This window comes from Varanus komodoensis, unplaced genomic scaffold, assembly GCF_004798865.1.
Source record: "Varanus komodoensis strain SLA01 unplaced genomic scaffold, ASM479886v1 scaffold16, whole genome shotgun sequence".
Lineage (NCBI taxonomy): Eukaryota > Metazoa > Chordata > Lepidosauria > Squamata > Varanidae > Varanus > Varanus komodoensis.
The window spans coordinates 3,506,196-3,531,853 of NW_025335468.1; the positions used below are offsets into that span (position 1 = coordinate 3,506,196).

Consider the following 25,658-nt stretch of genomic DNA (forward strand, 5'->3'; position numbering starts at 1 on the left):
CAAGAAAATACTACAGAACATTAATCACTTTGGCCCAGATGGTACTTTTTCTTTCTTTTTCTTTAAAAAAAAAAGCACTGAACATTCTTATATGAAACTCGTTGCTCATTCGTATCTATGAAGCTCATGGATTATATTCTTGATTCGATTATAGGGTGGGAGACATACTGGAAATATAGGTCATATCCCATATAGTAAGAGTCAATATAATTTAGTCCAGTGTTAACCAACAGGGTTCAAGAAACAGCCCAGTGAGATGCCGTATCTGTCAAGCAACTACTGTACTGTCCCTACAATGAAGGGATTCCACTATCTACAGTTTAATATTAGCAGCAAAATTGTGTGCTCTCTTCCCCCAAGCCCATCCCAGAACAAAGTCCTTTCCTTTGCCCTATCTGTATTTAAACTATTATTATCAGTGCTAATACTAAATTACAATTAAGACCAACTAGGTCCCCATAAAATAAAAAAAATCTTTAAAGTATAAATCTGACACAAATGTGTGGCAGGAAGAGAGAAAGAGCTCTTTCAGCTTTCTTTCTGAATCCTAAGATCTGGGGCAACAACCTGGTTCTTTAGTACCTTGGATGTTTTCACCTGTTAAGTCAATTTAGAAATGGCATGGAAGGGTTTCTATTGAAAAACAATGAAATGCTTTTTTTCTTCCTACTTCACTCACTTTATCACTTTAGCAGGTGGTAGTGCAAGACCTGCTTGTATGAAAGAAGAGATAGGCACAGGCAAATAGCCCGAGGCTGCATCCAGAAGTTTTGAAGATAAGAACAAGTAAACCAGCAAGCTTGGGCCTTAAATTATTCTCCCTCCCTCTGCCCGCCATCTTTGCTCATAAGAGAGTGCTGATGAAAAGCTTCCATTCATAGTTTCCCTTCCTCACACTCCAGAGCTATGTGCTGCCTCACTCTAAAGCACTGGTTTGGGGAGGCAGTTCTCTAACACAACAGGAGAAGGTCTTCCTGTTTTTTTTTAATCCTATTTCCCACTCCTCAGACCACTTCCTCCCTTAAGAAGTCTGTACAGCACAAGATTTCAGATCCAGATTGCTATAAAACCTGAATAGAAGCACTTCAGTTAGTGGGTGGAGATTCATGGCAACATTGTATTGCACATCATACTTGTAAACTTGATTCTGACAAATGTTCAGTTGATAGAAGTTTCATATACACATACATGATGATACAAAAACTTGCCTGAGTGCCATCATCTTTGGCTCTTTTAATAATATTCTGACGTCCGTCTACCCAATAGATTAATTTATCCAAGGGATCATAATTAATAGCTTTGACATTTCTTAGTCCATGAATAGGAAGAATGATGTCTGGACTCTGCTGGTCATCTGGTATCATCCGACTTATTGCAGATTTCTGACTAAAAAGTAAGAAGTTGCTGGGTGCTAAAAGAACAGAAAAAACACACATATAAAAACACTGATATAATATACGAAGGGCACATGGCTGGCTGAAGAATCCTTGGAATTATAGGACATTCTTCTGTCTAAACGTACCTTAGAATGTGCCCTTAGTGGGTGAAAACCCTGGAAGCATCAATAACTATAATTATGAAAATGTCAAAGAATAATAAGTAGTGTCAATGTATGTTTTGCTATTGGCTTTGCACAATTGAAAAGTTCAAGAATATCTGAGTAGCTGAAGAAAATACTGTAAACCACAATATAAATAAAAATTAGTTCACAACAAAAAAGCAAAAGAGTATTAGAAATATGATGATTTAAATCAAACAATTACTCTGTCACTGAGTCATGCTATTTTAAAGACTTTTAAGATCTCTTACCTTTTAATGTCACACAACTGTACATTTCAGGTTTTTAAAAATACTATTTTAAAGAAGGAATATATACTGAATTCATTCTGGAGCTTTCTATCTCACTTTGCAAATAAATTCCCAGAGAGATTTCCAATATACATATTTGCTAAGCCTACCATATTTCAGACTGCCATGCAGTATTACTATTCTGCCTACAATATTCAATGGGGCCTATGCAGAAATGGATACAAGCCCACTCATAACTGAACAGTGAATGCCTGTGCTATGGAGTAACTTGTGCCTATGGGGCCTAGAAGCTTCTGGAAACCTCTTCAATTTATGTATCACCATCTCCCAGATTTGGGGAACCTTTGGGCAAAATGCCCTCCATGGACCCTGGGTGGGCGCACCTTGGTGTTGTTGCAGCTCCATGTTTGCTTGCCAGCTTTCCCAATTCTTTTGGGGCCAGCTCCTTGTAGTCACTGAGAAGGTAAGGGCAAGGCAACAGAGGCTACTGCTCCCTTTTCTCACACTTGCAGTCACTGCCACTGCTCATTTGCTGAGAGGGAACAGGTGAGCTGGCATAAGAAGCTACAAAGTCATCATTTTCCAAATACTAGGTACAAAATTAGCAATACTAAAACTGGGCACTTTTACTTTAGACAAAGACACTTCTAGAATCATAATACTGATGTTTAAATACTGATCAGTTAAATAGGAGTTTAAGGCACAATCCTATGATTGTTTAGACAGCAAAGGGCAGGTGTCTCTATCTAAGCAAGCATAGGACTGAACACTTAAAGAGTTCTTTTCTTCTTTGTTAGGGGTTTTAAGTGATACTTTCCTCGAAAACCTGGGACTGAAGTTATTACACATCTCCAAGTGTAAAATCTCAGAAAGGTACAGCAGATGTGATTAAATGTTACAGTTGTGGTTAATAGCTCTATCACTGTCTTGCTGTCTAAATAGCATCAGTCAGAAACCCTAACAGAACCCCAAAAGTTGAGAAGCTTCTTTAGAAATGAATCCATAGCCCTTCTGAGGGAGGCAATCACAAAAAACCTGTATGTGGGACTGGGACTCAGACGATCTGGGTTCTAGTCCCCGCTCAGCCATGGAGCCAACTGGGTGACTTTGGGCCAGTCACAGACTCTCAGCCCAATCTACCTCACAGGGTTGTTGTGGGGATAAGATGGAAGAGGAGATGTAAACTGCCTTGAGCCCTTTGTAGGAAAAAGGCAGCATAAAAATCGAAATAATAAATAAATAATTGTGGACCTCCTTTCTTCTAGAGTTTAGATTATCTTTTTATCTGTGTTCTGTCAGGCTTTTCTTTTTACACCAGGGTTTGATTCTGTTTTTCTATTGTACCAACCGTTAGCCGTGACTCTCAGGGCTTGATGCATGCTACAAGTAAAACCTGGGATTTAAAAGAATTGCAAGTATTTAGGAAACTATAAAAAAAGATAAACATACAACTGCAGTTCCGGCTGTTGGGATCCAAGGTGTAATGAGAAGCACAACCGCATTTGTAGCCATTTGGTATGGCTAGGCACAACTGTCCACAGTGCCCATTGTTTTGCACGCATTCATTAAGGCCATCCTGTCGTGATGAATGGAAAACCAATATATCCATCACATAATCCAGACGCTCCTGAATTAGTGTCCGGTTTCTCCCATTTGTCTTGTCAGCTCTTTCTATACTGTGAAGGTTCCAATCTGTCCAGTATATGAAGTCACTGTACTGAGTTAGCCCAAAGGGATGAGGCAGATCATCCGCTATTATTTTCCTTTCTTGTCCTGAAAAACACGATCCATACATTGTTAATAAACACAACTACTGAAACTTGGTACCCACATAGTTAAAGACTGCCATGGAAAAGACCAAACCAAACCATGTTGAATTTGAATTTATGGGACTTCAAATTGTCACTACTAATTATTAATTACCAGGAGGTGCACCTCTTGGTAATTGACCTGCAATTACCACCCACCCCTTCCTAGGCTGCACCCATTGGATAACACTTTAAAACAGTGCTGGATTAGAAACACAGAAATAGAGTGAGTCAGAAGGGGCCTCCTGGACTGTCTAGTCTGATCTCCAGTTCCAGCCGGCACCACACATGACATGCCTACCATGTGCATGTCCAGCCTATCCTTAAACACCCGCACCGATGGAGCTTCAACCACCTCCTGTGGAAGCCCATTCCATACGCTAGGAGTCCTAACCATCAGAAAGTACTTCTTGTCATCCACCTTGAATCTTGGTTCCCTGAGCTTTGCTCCATTGGAACGTATCCAGTGGGGAAAGAGGTTCCTCAATAACCTCAGAGGCAGCTTCTGAGACTATGACCTGGTTCACACATGTAACAAGCCACTGTATAGGATTTGCCACTTTGCATTTTGAAAGTTCAACAGAGAATCCGTGGCCTGTTTTAGGGTTGTGGGTGTCTTGCTAACCACCCTTGCCGAGTTTGCCCTTAAGAAATGAGGCACACTCCATGCCACCGCTTCAATTTTCAAAATGGTAGCCAGCACTGCAACGAAAAGCCCCATGGGGAAGCTTATCCATGGAAACTTGTTACTCATGAACTGGCTCATTGTCACTACAGAGTGTAAGCAGGGCATTTTCCTCCTCCTCTCATGATTAGAAAGTGTGCTTTCGCTTGCAAGTCCCAACACAGCAAGGTTCTGAACGAGCCCTGCTCGCAGGACTGCTGTGTTTGCAGCAAGCGTCACCTGTGGCTTTTAAGAGCACTGCTGGGGCTTCCAAATGTGGAGCACTTTTCCTTAATGGCAGGCATGCAAAGATTCAGGGCCTCCATATAAATGTTCAACATGCACAAAAAATTATGCGAAAGGCAGAGTAAAGAGGATAAGACTAGTGCACCTTTTCCCCTATCAAGCTTCTCATATAAAGGTTCAAATAAAAAGCAAGCAGCTGCTGCAGCCTCCACTAGGACCATCCTAGAGGCCCATTAGATTAAAAAAAAGTCCCACTCTGTGCAACTCTGCTCCTATGTTGTGAAGTTATCAATTTAGGATCCTTTTCTCCAAGCCTCAGAATCCAAGAGACATGACAGGTGGTGATACTGTTCAGGAACTTCATTCTATCTGGAAACGCATAAAAACATTCCAGCCTTGGTGCCCTCATCCTCTTTCAAACAGCAATGGCAGTTCTTCTCAGCTCTTTTGGAAAACAAAAACTAAGCCTTCCTCATCCACATCACTTCCATTGTGGCAGTGCCCAAAATCTACACAGATAAGGGAAGGATAAGCCCTCCTCTTCATAATGTGATAACCCTATTTAGAATACATCCATTGAAACAAATGGGACTTAAGTTACACCCAATTCAGTTTTACAAGAACATAACAATAAGCAAGTGGACTGCATGAATTGCTATTGCCTATTTTGGCAAAATTGGAAGAGGTTTCAGGTACATGATTCTTTTTTCTTAACTGCTAAGTTCTACTATCAAGGTTTTATAGGATATTGACAGACCAAACCTATGCCTGTCCATTCAGAAGTATGCCCAATTTCATATTAACTCCCAAGTAAGTGTACAAAGATTGCAGCCTAAGTGTAACAAAGACTAAGTGTAAAAAGTAGTCCACACAACAATAAAAGTTGAAGTTTGGAACTCCTAGACTGAGTATGTGGAATTCCTGGGCTAGAAGCACTCTGCCACTTAAATTTAAGAAAAAATCTGTTATGCTACCTAGCATATTTGATGACTCAATCATGCTTGTGTCCAAGTCAGTCCAATAGAGTCTTTGATCTTCATAATCAATAGTAAGATCGTTGGCACGTCCCACTTTATCTACTAAAGTGATGCTGTTTGACCCATCCATATATGCTCGGACAATCTTTGGTTTGCCTCCCCACTCTGTCCAATACATGAACCTGTAATAAGTAATTCATAACAGTAATTAACAGCAGTATTAGCAGTACAATTCATGTAATTTTTCAATGCGCATCTTAGAAGTTTTGAGGTGGACCAGCACACATTAGTCACCACATTGATCCCAGCTACATCTTATAGGACAAAGGTTTTTGTATGAGCATTCAAAGGTTCTGATTTGCACAGAACTAATGAGAGAGAACAATAAACAATTTAAAAGCTTGCAAATTTTCTAATATGTTTAGACACCAACAGATAAAGTCATGGTGCCAAAAATGCAGTAACTATCTAATCAGAAGACAAATACTCCATCCTACAAAGCTGAGCCATGCAGTTGAGAACCTGGTAGCTTAAATTCCACCTTCTCCCATGTAAGCCTGTTGTTACTTAAGATCTTTCTCACAGGCCCTTCTTTGGGTACCCTTGCCAGGCCAGCAGAAGTGAAGTGAGTGGTAATCAAAGAGACAGCCTATTTGGTGGTGGCACCACAGCTTTGGAATCCTCTCCTCAGGGTTGCTCACTTGGCACCAAGTTTGACATCCTTTCAGTGCTATGTGAACTCTCCTTTTAATTTTCCCAGTTCTTTTGTACTTCACTTTTATTTCTATCCTGTGCTGGTATTGCCTGCTGTTCTGCTCAATTGTGTTTCTATTGTTGTATTGTTTATGCAATTTAAATTATATTTTAAACCAGTCTGAGAATACTTTTTGGACTGAAAATAGTGTATTATGCTATAAAAAGGAAGGAGCAGAGAACAGTACTTGTGAGGAACAATTCTGCATTGCTGAATACTGTCACAAATGAGAGACAAATAGCCAAGCTACTATGCTTAGTCATGTGCTCCTTTTATCTAGAAATGACAGAGGATGAACCTTTTCATTTACACTTAGGAGTTGCATGAAGTATAATAAAATGCAGATAAAATAAACATTACACAATTGAAAAGACACAAAATTACATATAAAAGAGAGCAAATGAATAAATGTTAGCACTGCTAAAAGCAGCTAAAACAAATACACCCCCTAGATTTACTGTCACAACATTCAAGCAAAGAGCTTATTCAAAAGGAAAATGCAATAGCTCACTCCAAAGGTTTACAATATATGTTTGACAGTGTAATATTTGTAAATCACTTTCATATTCCCTGATGAGATTCCAGCAGGAAATTACACAGCTTAACTAAATAAGGAATGTAAACATCTGAGAATGACACAACTAACAAAATGTGCAGTGCTATTGACAGCAAGGCCAACTTTCAACAGCATCTTAGCTTGTTTTGGCTCCAAGGAAGCTGAAAGAGAAAACCTTTAATACAGCTTTACTGGCTTTAAACATCTTGGTTAGGAAAGAACCAAAGCTGTACAACAGAGAACATATATGCTCATTCTACAGCTCTGGTGAATCTTGTTCTTCATTACACAAAAGTTAATTTCAAAATGTCTTAGAATGGCCAAGGGCGGAGGGTAAACAGAGCCACATCTCAGTCCCAACCCTCCCCATACAATGAGCAGCTCAGATTGGTTTGTTTCTTTTAAAACCCTCAGTGAAACCTCAGGTTGACATACACAAACCATCTGGGTTTGCACCTGATGTTCTCTGGATCCAAGTTTGCACTTGCAGAAGATTATTTAGAACATATTTGGTAATCACCTTTCTTATTTATAAATTCATCTGACTTCAAGTATTTCTAACACCAGAGCAGCGGGGCAGGGGCAGCCAGGGGGTGGGAGGGCAAACATGATCAGTCCAGGGGTTGTAGGTAGCAATCAACATATTTTTGAATTTGCACCTTATAAACTCCTGCTGGATTTCATTTTTTTAAAAGTTTCTAATTGACATGATTACATACCAATATGAGAACAGATGTATTTATTTAACCATTTTAAAGACCGCTTGATTAAAGGACATATTGAGGTGGTTTACAATATTAACATTTCCACAGTTGAAGTATTTAAAATAGAATCAGAAATATTTAAAACCAAAGATAAAATATTCAAATATGTAAAAACAGAATTAATAATCAATAAATTGGGCCACATACTCAGTCTAAGAAAGCCTGGGTGAAAAGACAGGTCTTCAGCTGGGTTCTTAAACATGCCACAGTTGGCAACTCTCAAGAGAGGCAGAACAAAGCAGGCTCCAGTGTGAAGTAATTGGCCACTGGGTGGCAATCTCCAGGTTGCAGCACCAGAAGCAAGCCCTCCTCCATTGATCTTATAGATTGAACAAGTCTATATTGGGGAAGGTAATCTACCAAATAACCTGATCCCAAGTTGTTCACAGCTTCCATACAATCAAAGAACAGTAGAGTTGGAAGGGGCCATGAAGGCTATGAGGTCCAACCCTTCTGCTGTTGCAGGACACCAAGTTACACAATCCCACTCAGATGGCAGTCCAGTTTCTTTTTGAATGTCTCTAGTGTGGGAGAGCCCTCTCCCACACTCCCACCACTCTAGCACTCGTATTGCTCTGACAGTGAGGCACCTTTTTCTGATATCTATCCTACCTGGGTTGTTGCAACTTGAGTATTCCATGGCCTACATTCTGATATCAGTGAGAAGACATCTTGACCTTCCTCTTTCTGACAGCCTTTCAGGTACTTATAATGTGATATCATATCCACCCCCCCCCTTCTCTTCTCAAGGCTGAACATAACCAGTTCTCTTAGTCTCTCTTCACAGGGCAACCCTGGATCATTTCTGTTACCCTTCTCTGGACCCTTTCTATTTTTTCTGCATCATTCTTATATCTTGGTGCTCAGAACTGGACGCAGCACTCTAGATGTGCTGTCCAGTGAAGGATATAGGGGAACTACCACCTCTCATGACTTGGAAGTAATATTTCTAGTCATTCATTCAAAAATAGTATTTGCCCTTTTTGCAGCTGCATCACACCAGTGGCTCATATTTAGCCTGTCACCCATACTAACTCCAAGATTGTTTTCTTTTTCAGTTCTGTTGAGCCACGTATTCCCCATCTTACATCAATGCATTTGCTTTCTTTTTCCTAGGTGGAGGACTTGGCATTTGTCCCTATTGAATCGTATTTTGTGGCTTTAAGCTTAGCATTCAAGCATATCAGGATCGTTCTGGATCTGCATTCTGTCTTCCAGGGTGTTTGCTATTCCACCCAGTTTTGTATAATCTGTAAATCTGATTATCATTCCTTATACTCTGTCATCTAAATCATCAATAAATATGTTGAAGAACACTGGGCCTGGACCTAGAACCCTGAAGCACCCCACTAGTTTGTTTATTCATTTATTTACAGTATTTTTACCCCATCTTTAACAAATGTCTCAGATGGCTTACAACATAGTAAAACATAACAATAAATAAATACAACAAATACAACAAGCATAATATAATAAAATAAGTAAAATGTGACTAAGCATGACTATTAAAAACTAGTTAAAACATTTAAATATTAAAATGCCAGGTGAATACCCAGCTCTGAAAAGAATATAACGTTGGTACCAGGCTATCCTCTCTGGGGAGTGCATTCCACAGTCGGGGTGCCACCGTGGAGAAGGCCCTCCTCCGGGTATTCACTCTCCTAACCTCCCTCAAGGGGGTTTCCTGGAGGAGGGCCTCTGCCTCTGCTCTATCTTTCTCCAGTTTGAAAAGGTGCCATGATGAGCACTCCTTGTGTCTGATTTAGCAGCCAATTTTAAATTCACCTAATAGTTTTTATATCTAGTCCACTTTTTCCTAGCCTGCCTATCAGGATGTTGTGCGGCACCATGTTAAAAGCCCTGTTAAAGTTGAGGTAGATCATGCCCACAATGTCTCTGCTGTCCATTTAGGAGGTCACCAAGTCAAAAAATGGGACCAAATTAGTCTGACAGGACTTATTCTTGACAAATCCAGGTTGGCTCTTATTAATCACTGCATTTTCTTTGAGGTGCTTGCAGACTGATTTTTAATAATTTGTTCCAGCACTGCCCTGAGACACTGTAAACGGCAGGATACCCAAAATAATTAAATAATTAATAAAACTTGAACCTGGCTCAGCACCTACTAGACTGCCAGTAACGTTGCTTTAATAACAGCACAGTAAGTGCACAACCAAGGTATATCAGTCAGCCTCTTGGCTAGTTCCTTTTCAATCAATTGCAGCTTCCAGACCAAGATCCTATTTCAGCAGATTACAGATCTAAACATGAAGTTATCAATCCAAAGAATACTGTAACAGACAGAGGTATCTGCAAGGCTACAAACTGGAAGACAGATGGTAAAAATAATTATAAAACAACATATATATTTCAAGAAACACTATTTAAAGTCATTTCATAACCTTAGGCAGGTCAACTGTTTGGACAAAGACATCAAGCTATACCTGACCTCTTGGTCACATCAGCAGGCATGAAGTCTCAGTCAGATAACTCATCTACCATGCACAAAAGAATGGCTGCCCGATTGATAAAAGCCATTAAAATTGACAGGGCATAAGGGCTAGTTGTGGCCCTTCATATAACACATGGCCTATGTGCTGAACCCACTACCCACCATTGTTCTAATAAAATTATGTTGAAAGAAAAAATGAATCTTCCTTACCCTTTAGATGGGTCAAGGGCTAAAGACCTGGGGTTATCCAAATCCTTCCACACAAGTACTTGCCGGTATAGTCCATCTAGGCGTGCCACTTCAATTCTATTGGTTCCGGTATCTGCCCAATAAAGGTTTTTCCCCATCCAGTCTACAGCCATTCCTTCAGGGTAATCCAGCCCGAACTCAATCACATGTTCAACTGTACTTCCATTCATGAAAGCCCGGCTTATTGTCTGCAAAACAGTTTTGGTGAATATTATAGGTGTTTCAGAGCACAAACCAAATTAAGTAATCATTCTTTTACTAAAGATATTACCCAAGAGAAAAATCACATCTAGGGAAAATTGGTTCCAAAGCACTGCTTTCAAAAATCCTACTTTACTACTAATGTGCAAATAGGCATTATCTAATCATACAAAATGACAAAAAGTATTTATCCTTATTGTCATATTCCTATAACAAAATTTACAAACTATATTTACTGATTTTAGTGTGTATAAGAAACTGGCCCCCACCACATCCCACCCCTGTATGGTGCATGCTTTATTTTGTAAGATTTACAGGTCAACTTATTTATTAAAAGACTGTTGTTCTGAAAATGGTGGATTGAATTGTGTGCAGTAGGATAGCAAAACAATCTGTTCAGTTAAAATGCTATGTATACCTTTAAACTAATATCCGTCCAATAGATTCTGTTGTCAGACACATCAAAATCTAGTGCAGAAGCTTCCTTGACACCTGTCAGTGGAATAGCTACATCATTGTTGTTGGTTTCAAGAGAAATCCTATGAATGGCTGCCCTGCTGGTGAAGACGAGGAAGGCTTCTGGAATGATGCAAGTCTTCATATCACTAAGTAATTCTAGTCCGATGGGACAGGCACATCTGCACTCTTGGGGTGTGTAGAAGCACAAGTGGCTGCAGCCTCCATTATTCTCAGCACAAGGATTTGTTCCTGGAATGTAAAAGAGTTGTTTGAAGGGGGTGGGGAATTGGCCAGGACAGAACTGCTATAAGCATTACAAGGGTTGGGGAAGAGAACTCACATGCAGGACAAACATGAGTGGCATGTTGAGAGCCCACATCCCAACAAGAGACCCCTGGGCTTGTTCCTCATTACCACTGCAATCTGCTTGTTCATGTTCTGCTCACTTTGTTCCAGACAATGGTGGTGGTGAGAAGTCAAGGAATGATATTTGCTCACTGCTTACTGGCTCACTGGTTCTCTACCTATCAAGCAAGCCAGTGGTAGCAATGACGAAAAAGAAGACAATGATGGAAAGGCAAAAGGGGCCTAAGAAGGATGCCTTGCCCAAGGACCCTCAAAAACTTGGGTGTTGGCACTGTTCACATGTCTAAAAGAGCTCAAAACAGACCTCAACCCAAACCATGATTAGTCTGAGTAGGAAAATGATTACAAGCATTTCCCCCTCATATCTGTTGCATGTAAGAGGTAGACACTCCTGGTTTAAAAGTTCATCTCAATCATAAACTCACTAGGAGGTCTTTGACAAACCTTTCCGCCTCAGCTCCCTACATGAAATATAAGGAATTGTAGTGACTTATAGTACAGGATAGTTGTATGGACTGCTAGGGCAATATGAAACAGTTTTGAAAGTGAAAAATGCCTCACCCTGTCTTTATAAATGCTTACTACCATTAGCTTTAAGTAAGGTTAAAGCCTAACCTGAAATCACAAGACCGATAGTTAACACTCAGCCAGCACATGCCCCATATCACGTTTGACCACTTCCAGCTTCTAGTACAATGTGGGAGCAACTTTAGAGGGCAAGTACATTCCAGCTTCCAGCAAATACATTCTGCTAAAGGTCTGAATTAGCTTAGCAAACCAGGTCTTTATTCAACTGCCTGAAAAGTCCAATTATATATTTAACACCAAAATAACAAATCCAAATATTTGAATTACATCTCCAAAGATCTAGCCACTTTTCAAAATGTAAGCGATTCTGGGCCAACATGATAATTCTGAACAACTTGGGGACAGGTGGGGCAAATTTTGAAATTGCATCACACTTTCTTACAGCCAGCAAATATCCTTCAGTAGACTATGGGCAGCAATTACAATAGAGACAACTTGGCTCCTGAAGAAATCCTAACTGTGGGCAGAGTACAACATTAGATGAGGTGGTAGGGTTATATTTATTTATATTTATATTCCATCTTTTTCTTTCAAGGAACCTAAAGCAGTATAGCAATAATACATTGCTAAATCTCTCCATTTTATCCTTACAATGATCCAGTAAGGTGGGTTAGGTTGATAGCCAGTGACTGATCCCAAGCCACCACTAAGTTGCCTGGATGAGTAGGGACTGGAATCTGGCTTTCTTGAGTGAGTTCTAGTCCAATCCTCTTACCACTGTGTCTCACTGGTTCTCTATGCCCTATTGGAGGTTTCACTTCCAGGACAGATTTCACAAACATCTGAAAGGATCTTCAGGGTGCTCAGTTAAGGCAAGTCTGGGGGCAAGCTTCCATATTTCTGCAGTGTGGATGCTTCTAGCTGCAGACATGAAGGGTATGCCCTTTTCAGACATCTTAATTAAACGGAATGCCTCACTAGATGTAAAATTAGGTCAAAAGAGCATAATGAACCTGCAGCTAATACTGTGTGCTTTTGCCACTGAGGAGCTAAAAAGGGAAGGTATTACTAGAGTGTATGTTTTGTGGCCTGTTCAATGCATTTCTCATTTGCAAGAATGCTAGATAAATTACTCATTTACCTAATAAAACCACAAAGAAAGTGTGAGGGGAAAAATAGGTATTTCTCAGCACTATGAAAACCCTGCCAAGAAACCAAGCAACTAATATCACATAATCATTTTAGATGTTATTTGGACAAGATGCCTTTTCGTTGCACAATCGTCCATGTGTAATCTGCCAAAATAGTGGCAGGATCGGAATCTGAGCTTAAGCAGGTTAGGAAAGAGTCCCTATCAATGCTTTAGGATATTGTCACTCCAATATTTGCTGGAAACTCAAAGGAGGAGTTCATTCCCTGCATCTCCCCTAATTACAAAAAGTGCCATGGCACATGATTATGCATGCACCCTTCCCTTTGCTGCCAAGGAAAACTCCTGATAGTTAAAGCTGCATGCAGCCACAAGCCCCTGGGGCTAGGCAGAAATGCACATTTGGATGCATGCACACTGGCCACCTGCTTTCCAACAGTGAAATAAGAGCCCCTTGTTCAGACCTTCCTCAACTTCACATGAATTTATTTTTCACAGAGACACAAAGTTGATCTCCAAACTCACTGCAAGCGATAGTTAGGGGATTGCTAAGAAGAAGACTCATTCCACATCCAAGAACTCTGAAAACTTGGAGTTGACTCTCCAAAGGTTCCCTTGCTGGTCGAGACAAGGAACCCACAGGGAGCATTTGAATGACACTCTTTGGGCTAGTGTATTTACTATTTAACAGCTCAAAATATTTTCTAGATAAGTGCCCACTGTCATTACAAGAAATTGGCTATTGTCTTCATTAGAAAAATGTTTTTGTAGGACATAGTACAAATTGCCTTCGCTTACCAACAGCTTTGGTGACACTTGCTGCTTTAAGGCCCATTAGATCTGGTAACTGATCAATGATGATGTCTCTACTTGCCCTTATTTTGTGAACTCTTTCAATGCTTCGCCTTTGCCAGTCTGTCCAGTAGATGTAGTCACCCAGCAAAGTAAATCCAAATATATGTGGAAGTTTATCTTCTATGAGAGTTTTTCTCATGGTTCCATCCATGTTTATTACCTGCAAAAGTAATGAGAGAAGATGATATAGTCCAGCTACAATAAATTGGTTGATCATTGTGCATTAAACAATTGATTTGTTGAGTAAGACCAAGATCCATCTAGTTTAGCTTTTCACTTCCCATTATACTGAGCCAAATTTGTCTGGGAAGTTTACAAACAGGATATGAAGATGACTGGCGTTCTTCTCAGCATACCTAGTATTCAGTGATAAACTGATTTTGTCCATAGAGGTTCAGTTTTGCTAATAGAAGCAGAGAGAACTATCTATTTGTATAAACTGTAGAGTATTATAGTATTTTAACATGTTATATTCTACTTTTCTAAATAATAAAATATAACAAGAAATACTTGTGGAAACTTCTGAAAGCCAGATCTGTAAAAAGACATATTTTCAATCCTTTTTTCTATTTTAAATTAATATTTGCCATTCATAATGCCTGTTGGTTTTAGGTCAATCTGGTTTTGTCATTTTGCCTTTATTTGGGTACTGCTGAAGAATGTCAACATTTAAGCATTCCAACAGCCATCTGTAGGCCAAGGCCCAAATTACTGTAGCTGAAAGGAGGATAAAAATCCATACATATTAGTTTAGCCTTCTGAATTATTATGTAGACCTCAGACTAGACCTTAAGCAGATGTTTAAAAGACCAGCACACCTTGGGCAAAATTACAAAAAAAGGTTTTGATAAAGATTACCTATTGTGCCCTGCATTGTTACATGTGATGAACACACTGATATCTACTTTATTACATGAACAGATGCTAGCAATCAGCCACTGATTAAGGATTCCTGCTCCTTGATCCCGGAACAATAGAAATATGGTTATCATGCAGTGGTTTACGCAGAGGGTACACACAGCTTCCCATTCCAAACACATATCTAGAAAATTAATTAGTATGAAGGGGCCTCAAGCAGGTACAGAAAATGGCTTACATCATTCTTGTGGGTATATATCTGTGTATGCATGTGCATGCACATGACAGAGAGTACAGCCAACTCAATTGCCAAAAGTGATCACACATTTCCAACCCATGGTGGAAGATGGAAAGACAAAATTAAAGCTGCAATGTTATGTGGTGGTCAGATACAGCAAGCAGCACACAATGAAATGTTTCTAAGGGACTAAAGATGGGAAATTGATCACTACTACAGCATTAACTCTGTGTATTTAAAATAGTTACCATATTTTTCTGTGTATAAGATGCTTTTTCTTAAAAACATTTACTTAAAAATGAAGGTGTGTCTTATACACGGGGGGCCATGGGCACACTGTAGGGGACGCGGTGGGGCAGCGAAGTGGGGCATGCATGGCAGCATCTTGTTTGCTGGAGATGGGTAGGAAAAGGGGGGTGTCCTATACATGGGGGCATTTTATAGACAGAAAAATACGGTATATCTCATCTTTTTGCAAAACAAGAACAACTGTTACCAGATAAATGGGATTCAGAAACTGATAAATATAACTTTAAAAAGATAATTATAATTGATTCTGCTTGTTTTCTAAAGTAGATCTAGATAGGGAGTTATATCCTTCTAAAAATTATGGGACAACCTGAATTCTGTGCAGTTCCTGAGGTCCATCTATGTGTACTTTATTTGCAAAGCAAGAGTTGACGCAGTACAGATTGATGATGCCTTGGCTTATGCAATCCCAAGTACACACTGTTTCTTATGAATATGAGTGCCTTACTGGATCAAGTTCAAGGCCCATCTAGCCCAGCAATTTTTTAAATGAAACCAGCAATAAATTGGCAAGCAACCTATCCTGGCTTTTAGCAGCACCTACTTTGAAAGTGTCTATGTTCCAGATTGGTGAAGGGCAGATTCCAGGCTTCCAGGATTTATTTCATGTTCTTAATGAAGCCCAAGGATCACCAACTGGAGCCAAGTGCAAAATACTGTCTCTGGAGGCAGACACATGCTTAACGCAGAAAATTACCAGAATGGAGTTCTTATCCATTCAAACAAACACTGACTCCTAATTTCCCCTGGATGGGAGGGTGATCTGGCTGTGGTATCTGTCACCCCACTGGTTGCCAGGGCTCATTCAACTGATCTGGCTGGTTAGGTAGCTGTCCCCTTCTTCCCCCTAATCTTCCCACTCAAGCTATCTTAATTTCAGCAACCAAGTGCATTTTCAAGACACCTTTTAGTTAATACTATTGTTAACAAAGAATGAGAAACACTTGCCAATCTTATCAACTCTCCCTGTTCCTGGTCTAGATTATAAAGAGTGACAAGGAAATAGGTTGGCTGGCCAAAGTATTATATCTTGAATGAGAAGTACCAAAAGCCATGTTAGGGCATTATTGCTCCCATATAGAGCAGTGCAGAAGCAGTGAGCTGTCTAGTCCTGACTCTGATGTCACACATGCTGGCTTGTTTGGCACACAGTGACAACCCAAAGTCTAGGTTGTTGTTAACAGCACATAGTTACACTCACAATTAAACTATAGTGCACAGTTCACATGCAACTCCAATTTGTAAGGCAACATCAAGTCATATTCAACCTACAATCAACCTGTGCTCTGGGTTGTCATTATGCTTCAACCAAGACCTTCCCCTGGCATCAATATGCACAACCCAAACATCTGCAGGGAAGAGGCTTTCATATATCCAGCTGCAACACGAATTTACAATGGGTAGAGACTGAAGGGTTAATTTAAGCTACTCCTTACAAGTAGCTCAAATTAACCCTAATCCCCAAATTATGTATGGTTGTATTTTTTATCCTCCAATCAAACACTGTAGATCCACCACAGCTGAGCAGGGGAATCATATGCTAAGGTAACTTACTGAATGTGGGTATTGTTTCCAAATCTGTACACGTTAAGTTTTCAAACACCACAGGAATCAAATACTCACAATGCTCCATAACATAGTGTCACAAATGTACCTGAGACATGGAACCTGACCAAGTCTACTTTGACCATTTGAGTACCTGCTTCTCACATCCTCACCACTGTACTTTCCATGAAGGGTCAGCACAAGCACCAACAGAGCTCTTATTTACTCAGCCTCCTATAGGCGCTTTAAAGGCTGGTAATGCATATATAGTTCACCCAACTGCTCCCACTGGTGCTGTGGTTCTTCAGCCAAAATTAAATTGCATTTGAAATTGCATTCCTGATGTCCAGCAACCCAGATTCAGGCTGGACTTCAGGAAAAGCTTCCTCACTGTCAGAGCAATACAACAGTGGAACCAGCTGCCTAGAGAGGTGGCAGGCTCTCCCACACTGGAGACATTCAGAAAGAACCTGGACAACCATCTGAGTGGGATGGTGTAACTTGGTGTCCTGCATCAGCAGGGGGTTGGACTCAATGACCTTCATGGTCGCTTCCAACTCTTCTATGATTCTATGAATACTAATTTGAAGCTCATATACAAAGTATGTCCCCTGCTGTTCTATCAAGCCTTTTATGCATGAATTTTTGGGAATGAGGGGAGAAAGAAAGAGCAAAGCAGCATTTCCACCCTCACTATTTCCACTCCTCTCTTGTACTCCCCTCTGTAAATTCCTCCACATTCTGGTCTCCACCACATATGGAATGTATTGTGAACAGACAATTCACCAGCTGTGATGGCAACTGTGAACCACAACACTGTTATAAAACTAGAAATGTCAAACTCATTTCAGTGTAATTATACTAATAAGCCACAAGCATAACCATAACAAGTATCTACTATACAAGTTTCCTTTTGGGTGCTATAATTAGTTGAAGGGAAATTGTAACAGAAGCATCACTAACATTTTAAAAGTGAGGCATATTTCGCCTGGTACAACTTAAAACACACCCTGAAATTAAGTTATAATTATTTTAGGACTGACTTTTCTGATATTTCAAACATATTTCAACACTGGAGATTTCTTCAAATCAAACCTTAATTTATTGTAAACATTTTTCTTCTGTCAAATTACTTTAATATCTGAAGGATGTCATTGGTGTGTGACCTGGCTTTTCCCCACATCACCCAAGGGTCAAGCTTAAGAAGATTGACTACATATCAATTGCATATTGTCTTTTTGTCTAGAAAATAGCTTTAAAAAATTCAGAACTCATGTCAGACCACATACTAAGGCAATTGTTCTCTCTATATAAAGACTAGATGAATAATCCAATTAAAATGAAAAGGTGAGAGCTGTTTGTAACCAAGGAAGTTCCTAGGAGAAATGTAACAAATTCAGTGTCCACAGCTTCCCTGCTTATTTTATTTATGCATATATGTGATTTTGACTTTAGACAATGCCTGGAGAATAAATGACATTTTGGCATTGCTTTGCTTTGTTCTGTGAAAGGAAGCGTTCCTCATCAACTGAGATCCCAATTTACACTTAGCAAAGGTGCAGCAATGGAAAACATTCCCAAAGAAAGAAGTTAATTTAAGGGTGTGATCACTATGCCTGCACAGAATTCCTGCTTTTGAAGATGCTTTGTTTGCTCATTACATCAGTTAGTGCAGCAGATTAATTACTCCCATCTACTTCTGTGCCTTTTTGGAAAGTGTCACTGGACAGATAGACTAAAACTACTCATGAAGACCAAGAGCTACAGCATCAGACCTGTGATTCATGGTCACCACAGATAATAGCCAATTCTTTAGGACATGATAACATGAATATATTACTTCTGGATGGCCTCTGTAGTCTCAAACAGGAAGGCCGTATGATTCAGCTACTCAAATATTCATTTACGCTGCAACATTTATAGGCTTTTCTCCTTGTTATTGTTCTCTGATACAAAGATCTCCCCTATCTAGACTCCAGTAAATTTTTATGTGAATATTTAAGCACCAAGGTGCTTGCAAACATATTTCTTATATAAATACATGATCCTGCCAACTAGCATTGGTGTAACTAGGGGCAGATTTAGCCCCAGATCATAATGCTTCCCTGCCCTCCTTTACTTTTTCTTGCAAGAGTGAAGAGATACAGCAGGGAGGCAAAGTGGTACTCATGTGCAGTGGGGGTCAAACCTGTTCTGTGCCCTGGCACTAGGTGCCCTAGATTCCACAGGCAGTGATCCTTTGCGGAAAAGAGAGAAATAGTTTCTGAAGTACGCAAATTCTGCCCCCACCCATTATCACTGTTCCATGTTTCACACTGTCAGGCATTTCCCCTCCTCTCTTGCAACCAAAATTGCAGCCTGCTTGATCACTTTGTGCCACAGAATGGCACAACAGAAAACTGAGACCATTACTTGTTTATACTAGAGATGGGATAAACAACTTCCAGATGTTTGGATTATAACTCTTGTAAACCAAAGCCAGCATGTCTAGTGAACAGGGATTATGGGAGATACAATCCAACACATCTGCAGGTGCTATTCCTGTCCCAGCAAGTGACAAAGATAGAAACCAGGACACCACTCACATGCACACTCATGCACCCTGTGTGTGTGTGTGTGTGTGTGTGTGTGTGAAGACAGAGACAGACAGACAGACAGGGCAACTGGAGACATGGAGTGTTACTGAATTTCAAAAATATTGAATACATGGTCATTAAATATTGGGTAAAATAGAGAACACTCCTGTACCACTTCTAAGAGGACTTAATATTAGCATTAAAAACACCACTCTGTATTTGCAATATACATGACTTTGCTTAACAAGTTCCAAGCTTGTGGTTGGCTGTCTTCCCCACTGCTTGTTAGGTACAGAAGTAGTTCTTTCACAGTTTGTTAATTTCACACCCTTAATTTGTTAATTTCCGTTCATGAGCATTGCCAGCTCACATTTAAAGAGATTACAATACCAATATAAAATATCATTATGAGCAATTGTTACTTAGTTAAGGCGACAGAACAAAGGCTTGTCAGAGTCTGAGTGCTTCATTAGTACAACTTAGTCCAAAGAAAAGTGAGGGGAGTGACACTGAATCAGTGGTTCATATTCTATATTAGTAAGCATACACAAGGAAAAGCCCTCCTGAAAAATAATCAACACATCTTAAGCAAAGCTAAGTCCTATCTCTCTAATTTTTAGAGTTTTTGTGAAAGTCAGTAAACTTATGGAATTGGGTGTTTCAGCAGACATTGTCAAAAGTCTTTCAGAAGTCCAAGTAAATAAAGTCTCTCATCAAAGACCCCTGAGCAAACTTAGCAGTCATGGAATAAAAGAAATCCTTTTATGGATCAGTAACTGGTTAAAGAGGAAAAAGCAAAGACTAGGAATAAATGGTAAATTCTCTCAATGGAAGGATGTAGCCACTGATGTCTCCCAGAGGCTGTAATAGTACCAATTCCTGTCATTATATTCATAAATGATCTGGAATCACGAGTAAACAGCAAAGTGACCAAGTTCTCCACCTAATTATTTTGGGTGAATAAAACAAAACTGGGGTGTGAGAAGCTTCAATAAGATCTCTCCAAACTGGGAGAATGGGCAGGAAATGCAGTTCAATGTAAGCAACTGTAAAGTGATGCACACTGGGGAAAAATCCTGACTTCAAGTATAAGCTGATGGAATCTGAGCTACTAGTGACAGACCAAGAAAATGTCCTGTGGTGGGCAGTGTGAGAAATATGCCAACCCAGAGTGTGGCTGCTGTGAAAAAGGCAAACACCATGTTGAACATACTTAGGAAAAGAACTGAAAATAAAACTGCTAGTATCATTTGTCTGTTATAGAAGTCTACGGTAAAACCACAGTTCTAGTCTAATACAAAAGTGTATTGTAGAGTTGGCAAAGTACAGAAAATGGCAACTAAAATAAACAAGGAGCTAGAGTAATTCCATTATGAGAAAAACTTACACTAGCTGGGACTGTTCCGCTTTGGAAAGGGAAACATGATAGAGGTGTACAAAATTATGTATGTTCTGGATAAAATGGATAGAGAGCCATTTTTCTCTCACTCTTACGAGAACCCGGGGTCATTCCATGAAGCCCACAGGTGCCAGAGAGGACAGAGAAGTTTTTCGGCACCAATTCAAGATCTTTTTATTTGGCCAATATTTTAACATATAGTAATTTAATTTATTTTAAATGATGCTCAGTGTGGAATAGTTAATTTATCTTATTTTATTGTAGTTTGAAATAATGTTGTAAGCCATCCAGAGATGACAGTAATGGATGGCATACAAATTCTTAAATAAAATAATTAATAAATAATAAAAAAGAAGGACCTCTTCAGACAGTACATAGTTACACTGTGAAATTCACCTCCATGAGATATCATGATGGCTACCAATTTGTGTGGCTATTAATGGCTACTAGCCCTGATGGCTATCGGCTACCTCCAGTGTCAGAGGCAACTGTACACCAGTTCCTGGGAAATATGGGTGGAAGGGTACCTTTGTACTCCTGTTCTGCTTGTGGATTTCCCTTAGGCAGCTACTTGTCCACTGTCTGAACTCTTGGTCTGATCTTCTTATCTTTTATCTTCTCTCTCTCTCTCATAATTTGGCATACCAATTTGCTGGCAGAAAAGGCTGCCAATTTTACTCTGAGAAGAAAGCTTGTGGTATGAAAGAATGAAGTAAGGAGAAATCTCTAAACTGGAGGGGTTAATTTGGGGTGGGGTAAGAAAAGCAACTATACTGAGATAGGGTAATTATATTTTTGTGAAGGCTAATATGATGGAATTTTAGGCGATTTTACCAGAAAGGAAAGGAAAGGAATCTACACTCAGTTTACTTAATTACAAATCATCTCATTGCTTTATTCTGTTAACCTCTGAATCATGCATGCTACACAATCAGTTTTGAACATCTTCTGCCACTTCATTCCAAGAGGCATGTCCTATTCTTCAGTATGCATGTATCATCATTGCATGCCCCTTTGCTGTGTCAAAAGCAGGTCAGCCCTGCTGCTTCTCAAAGCAGCATGAACAAGTTTCCACCTGTTCCTTCTAGGCATCATCAGTCTGACCCAGCCACAAGCAAATACCTTGCAAAACTTTTAAATAAACCTGAACAGGATGGGAACCATTGAACGCTGGCCCACTAAAAAGTGAAAAGAATGTAAATTTCTAGCCTAGGGTAGGTTCTAAGAATAAAGATGTACCATTCTGCATGCAGAATCTAATTTTCACACAGACCAAAGATACGTTGAAAACATCTTTTCTCATTGCTATTCTGCTTCAGGTTAGATCAAGAGTAGAGTTTGCAGCTATTGGAGGGAGAAAGCAGCAATATATTTTTCCATCCTTTCCATTTTTAAGTTATTCAGTGTCATGCTTGAGCACTGGCAGATCAATCCTTCTAATGAGAGTGAGACAGAAGTCAGGTTTGGATAAGTTGCAGCACCTATAAACACGAAGTTGTACATGCAACCCCTGCTCAAGGGTTCTCGGGTCACACATACTGAAAGGAGGGTTGTGTAAAAGTTTAACAATCTTTGCATTAGCTTGAAACAAACCACAGGTTATATTAACCTTTGCAGTATCAACAATTGCTGAGTTCACATGACATGACAAACCCCAAACAGCAATTGCATATGCAAACCTGGTGCCAGTGGGTGCCATGGTTCTTTCTGGATTAAATGGCCCTCAACCAGCCACATGTTTTTAAAATGTCACAACAATCATTTTGAAAGTTGTGTTTTGCTCAATACATATACAATTTCTTATGTGTATGCAAAGGCACTCAAACATGTTCTAAATTAAAAGCCACAACACAGAGGATTTTCAGTTTTACTGAGGAAGGGTTTTTATTCCTGTACATCAATTGGATCATAAACCTTATAGGGCTCAGTTAAATTGTGCAGTCTTAAGTCTTCTACTGCACCAGTAATTCATTGTACACATTTTCAATTATTCTGTTCCTGCTCTAGTCTTTCCAACTGTCTGGTCCATACCAAATTGTTTTACGTATTTTCCAAGAAATGAACACAGAGTATAATTTTATATTATTTTTATGTAAAATTACAGAGTTTTAATTTTACATAATTTTAAAATATGAAAGTCTACCAAACACATGCAGTTTTCATTTAAAACAAAAACAAAAACCTTCTGACAAAGAAACTGATAACATGACTTAGTAGGTACAATATCATGTTCAGGAGAGCTTAACTTGCCAGCTATATACCAACTCCCTTCTCTGCTATTTGCCTTGTTTTGCTACCTCATCTGTGGGGACCATAAAATTCTGAGAAAACCAAGACCTTTTCCTGATTATAAGCAATGATACTTCAATCTCAAGTACTGTTTCAATTGCAGTGCACAAGAAAAACACAGCCAGCTAATATAGCCACACAGTGTGAAGTTCCCACCAACATAACCAAAGCAAGACAAACTGATTATGCCTGGAAGGAATTTCATGACATAATGAATACTCAGAGGGAGGATCTGATACATCCCATTCTTTCACCCTGCCCCTACCCACCCCCAGACAACACACACTTCTATTAATACTTAACAAGACTCTGCAAACTGCACACCATTTACTAATTAAAGATCAATGCATGTTTTTTTTCCCATCTTTAATTAATACGTATTAAGGACTTTCATTGCCTATAGCTACACAAGTACAATTACGTTTGCCAAACGTTTAGCGAGAGATCAAGCAATGGTCTCATTTAAACTCAAGGCCCACAACTTATAAATAAATATGGAACTATCATTATGTTTCACTCCATGTAATGAATATCACAGGATTACACCTGTACATACAAACTTTTTGTATTCATTCAATAAAAGGATAATTATTGCTATTATTATGTTAATTGAAGGATCCAATGGTGCCCACATGAAAACAGAATGACACCTCTGCTTACAAAAGGGTGTGTCAGCAATCCCCCCCCCCCCGATTTCCTCTCCTCACACATATACTGCAGGTGCTTTGGAGGGTTTGCTGACCTCCTGAGGCGCTTTTGAAGCCAAAAAGCCTTCTTATACAAGGGGACATTTTGTGGAATCTAACTTAATTGCTCAAAATAAATTAAATTATACATGTGTGTAACTTCAGTACTGAACCTGTGCCCTCTCAAAAATTGATGCATCCAATTAATGTTCTTGTGAAAGTTTTCCTCCATCCATTCTATAGAATCAGTTGTAGAGATAAGAGGAACTGGCCTCCTTTTTAAAATGTAACTTTATTTCTATACCACCCAACAAGAGCAGGTTGCTTACCTGTAACTGATGTTCTTCGAGTGGCCATCTGTGCAGTCACACATATGGGTTCTGCGCCTGCGCAGTGCCTTTGGCCTGAAGATTAACAGCTAACGGTTTTTGGCGGGAACTCCGCTCCCCCTCCCCCCTAGCATTATATAAGGAGCGGAGTGTCCGCCATTTCCCAGTCTTTGAAAGACCGACATTTGTCCTTATAATAAGGTTTGTCAGTATGACAAGATAGCCAAATTCAGTAGAGGTACGACACACAGCAAAGAGATCATAGTATCGAAAGAAATAGTCAGACCACCCATGGCACCAAGCGGGGTCGGAGGGTGGGTTGTGTGACTGCACAGATGGCCACTCGAAGAACATCAGTTACAGGTAAGCAACCTGCTCTTCTTCGTCATGGCCTCTGTGCATCACGCATATGGGTAGAATAACAAGCTTACCCCAAATGGAGGAGGGAGGTGTCATCAGTGAAGGACAGAAGAAAGGACAGCTCTGCCAAAAGAGCAATCCTGCCTGGCATGGACATCGAGTCTATAATGTCTGGCGAAAGTACACGGGGTAGCCCAAATGGCTGCCCTGCACACATCTTCTATCGGAACCCCTGATGCAAAGGCCAAAGAAGCAGCAACAGCTCTTGTAGAATGACCTCTTGGAGTAGATGGCAAGTCCAACTTAGCTAACTGATAAGACAGGACAACTGTATTTACTATCCATTTCGAAAGACGTTGTGAAGTGACTGGACAGCCTCGGTCATGTTCCGAATATTTCACAAAATGTCTATTGGAATGCCGAACAGACTCAGTCCTGGACCTATAAAAGGCTAAGCAACGACGAACGTTCAGCATATGTAGAGATCGGATTCGAAGGGGTCGGAAAGAATGCCGGTAAAACAATCTCCTGTTGCATGTGAAACGAAGTAGCGACTTTCGGAAGGAAAGACGGATCCAGCTGAAGAACCACTTTTTCCTTATGAAAATTTAGAAAAGGGGGGGTCTACCCAAAGGGCGCAGAGTTCAGAGGATCTACGGGCTGAAGTCACTGCAACAAGGAAGGCAGTCTTCCATGAAGCAAGGCGTAGATCGATCGTCGCCATGGGTTCGAAAGGTGATCAAGTCAGCGCTTGTAAAACCACCAAAAGACTCCAGGTGGGCATTAGAGGTCTTATAGTTGGATGCAGATTACTCAATCCTCTCAAAAATCTTTTAATCAGAGGTTGAGCAAAAATGGAGAGACCATGTATAGTTCCCTGGTAATGTGAAATCGCTGCTGCATAAATTTTTATGGACGAAGGTTTGAGTCCAGACTGATGCAACTCAAAGAGAAACTGAAGTATCTGTGAAACAGAAGCCGAAGGGGCCAGAAACGAGTGTAAATTGGCAAAGTTAGAGAATCTCTGCCATTTTGCCATGTACGACTTCCTAGTAGATGCTCGTAGCGCAGATTCGAGAAATACTGTAGGTCTGGGTGTAGACTCTGCTGAGCAGGAATGGCCGGGACGGTTGGTGGTGTCGATACCGATGTATCGCAGCTGGTCATCGTATCCTCCATGCAGTCAGTTTCAGCGACAGCAAGTCTGGGTGGCGGATCGTGCCCTCCCTCT

The 25,658-nt window shown here is 40.0% G+C and overlaps 1 protein-coding gene across 2 annotated transcripts in view; it reads right to left on the bottom strand.

Annotated features, from left to right (window-relative positions):
• The window catches only part of LRP5 (LDL receptor related protein 5), a 177,508-nt gene that overhangs the window by 33,791 nt on the left and 118,059 nt on the right, over positions 1–25,658 (bottom strand). For both annotated transcript variants that reach the window (XM_044425654.1, XM_044425653.1), the window contains exons 8-13: positions 13,782–13,998; positions 10,899–11,188; positions 10,241–10,467; positions 5,502–5,686; positions 3,259–3,582; positions 1,209–1,411 (exon numbers count right to left, since the gene is read on the bottom strand). In XM_044425654.1, coding sequence (XP_044281589.1) covers positions 1,209–1,411; positions 3,259–3,582; positions 5,502–5,686; positions 10,241–10,467; positions 10,899–11,188; positions 13,782–13,998 — 1,446 coding nt within the window. The remainder of the gene's footprint in view (positions 1–1,208; positions 1,412–3,258; positions 3,583–5,501; positions 5,687–10,240; positions 10,468–10,898; positions 11,189–13,781; positions 13,999–25,658) is intronic.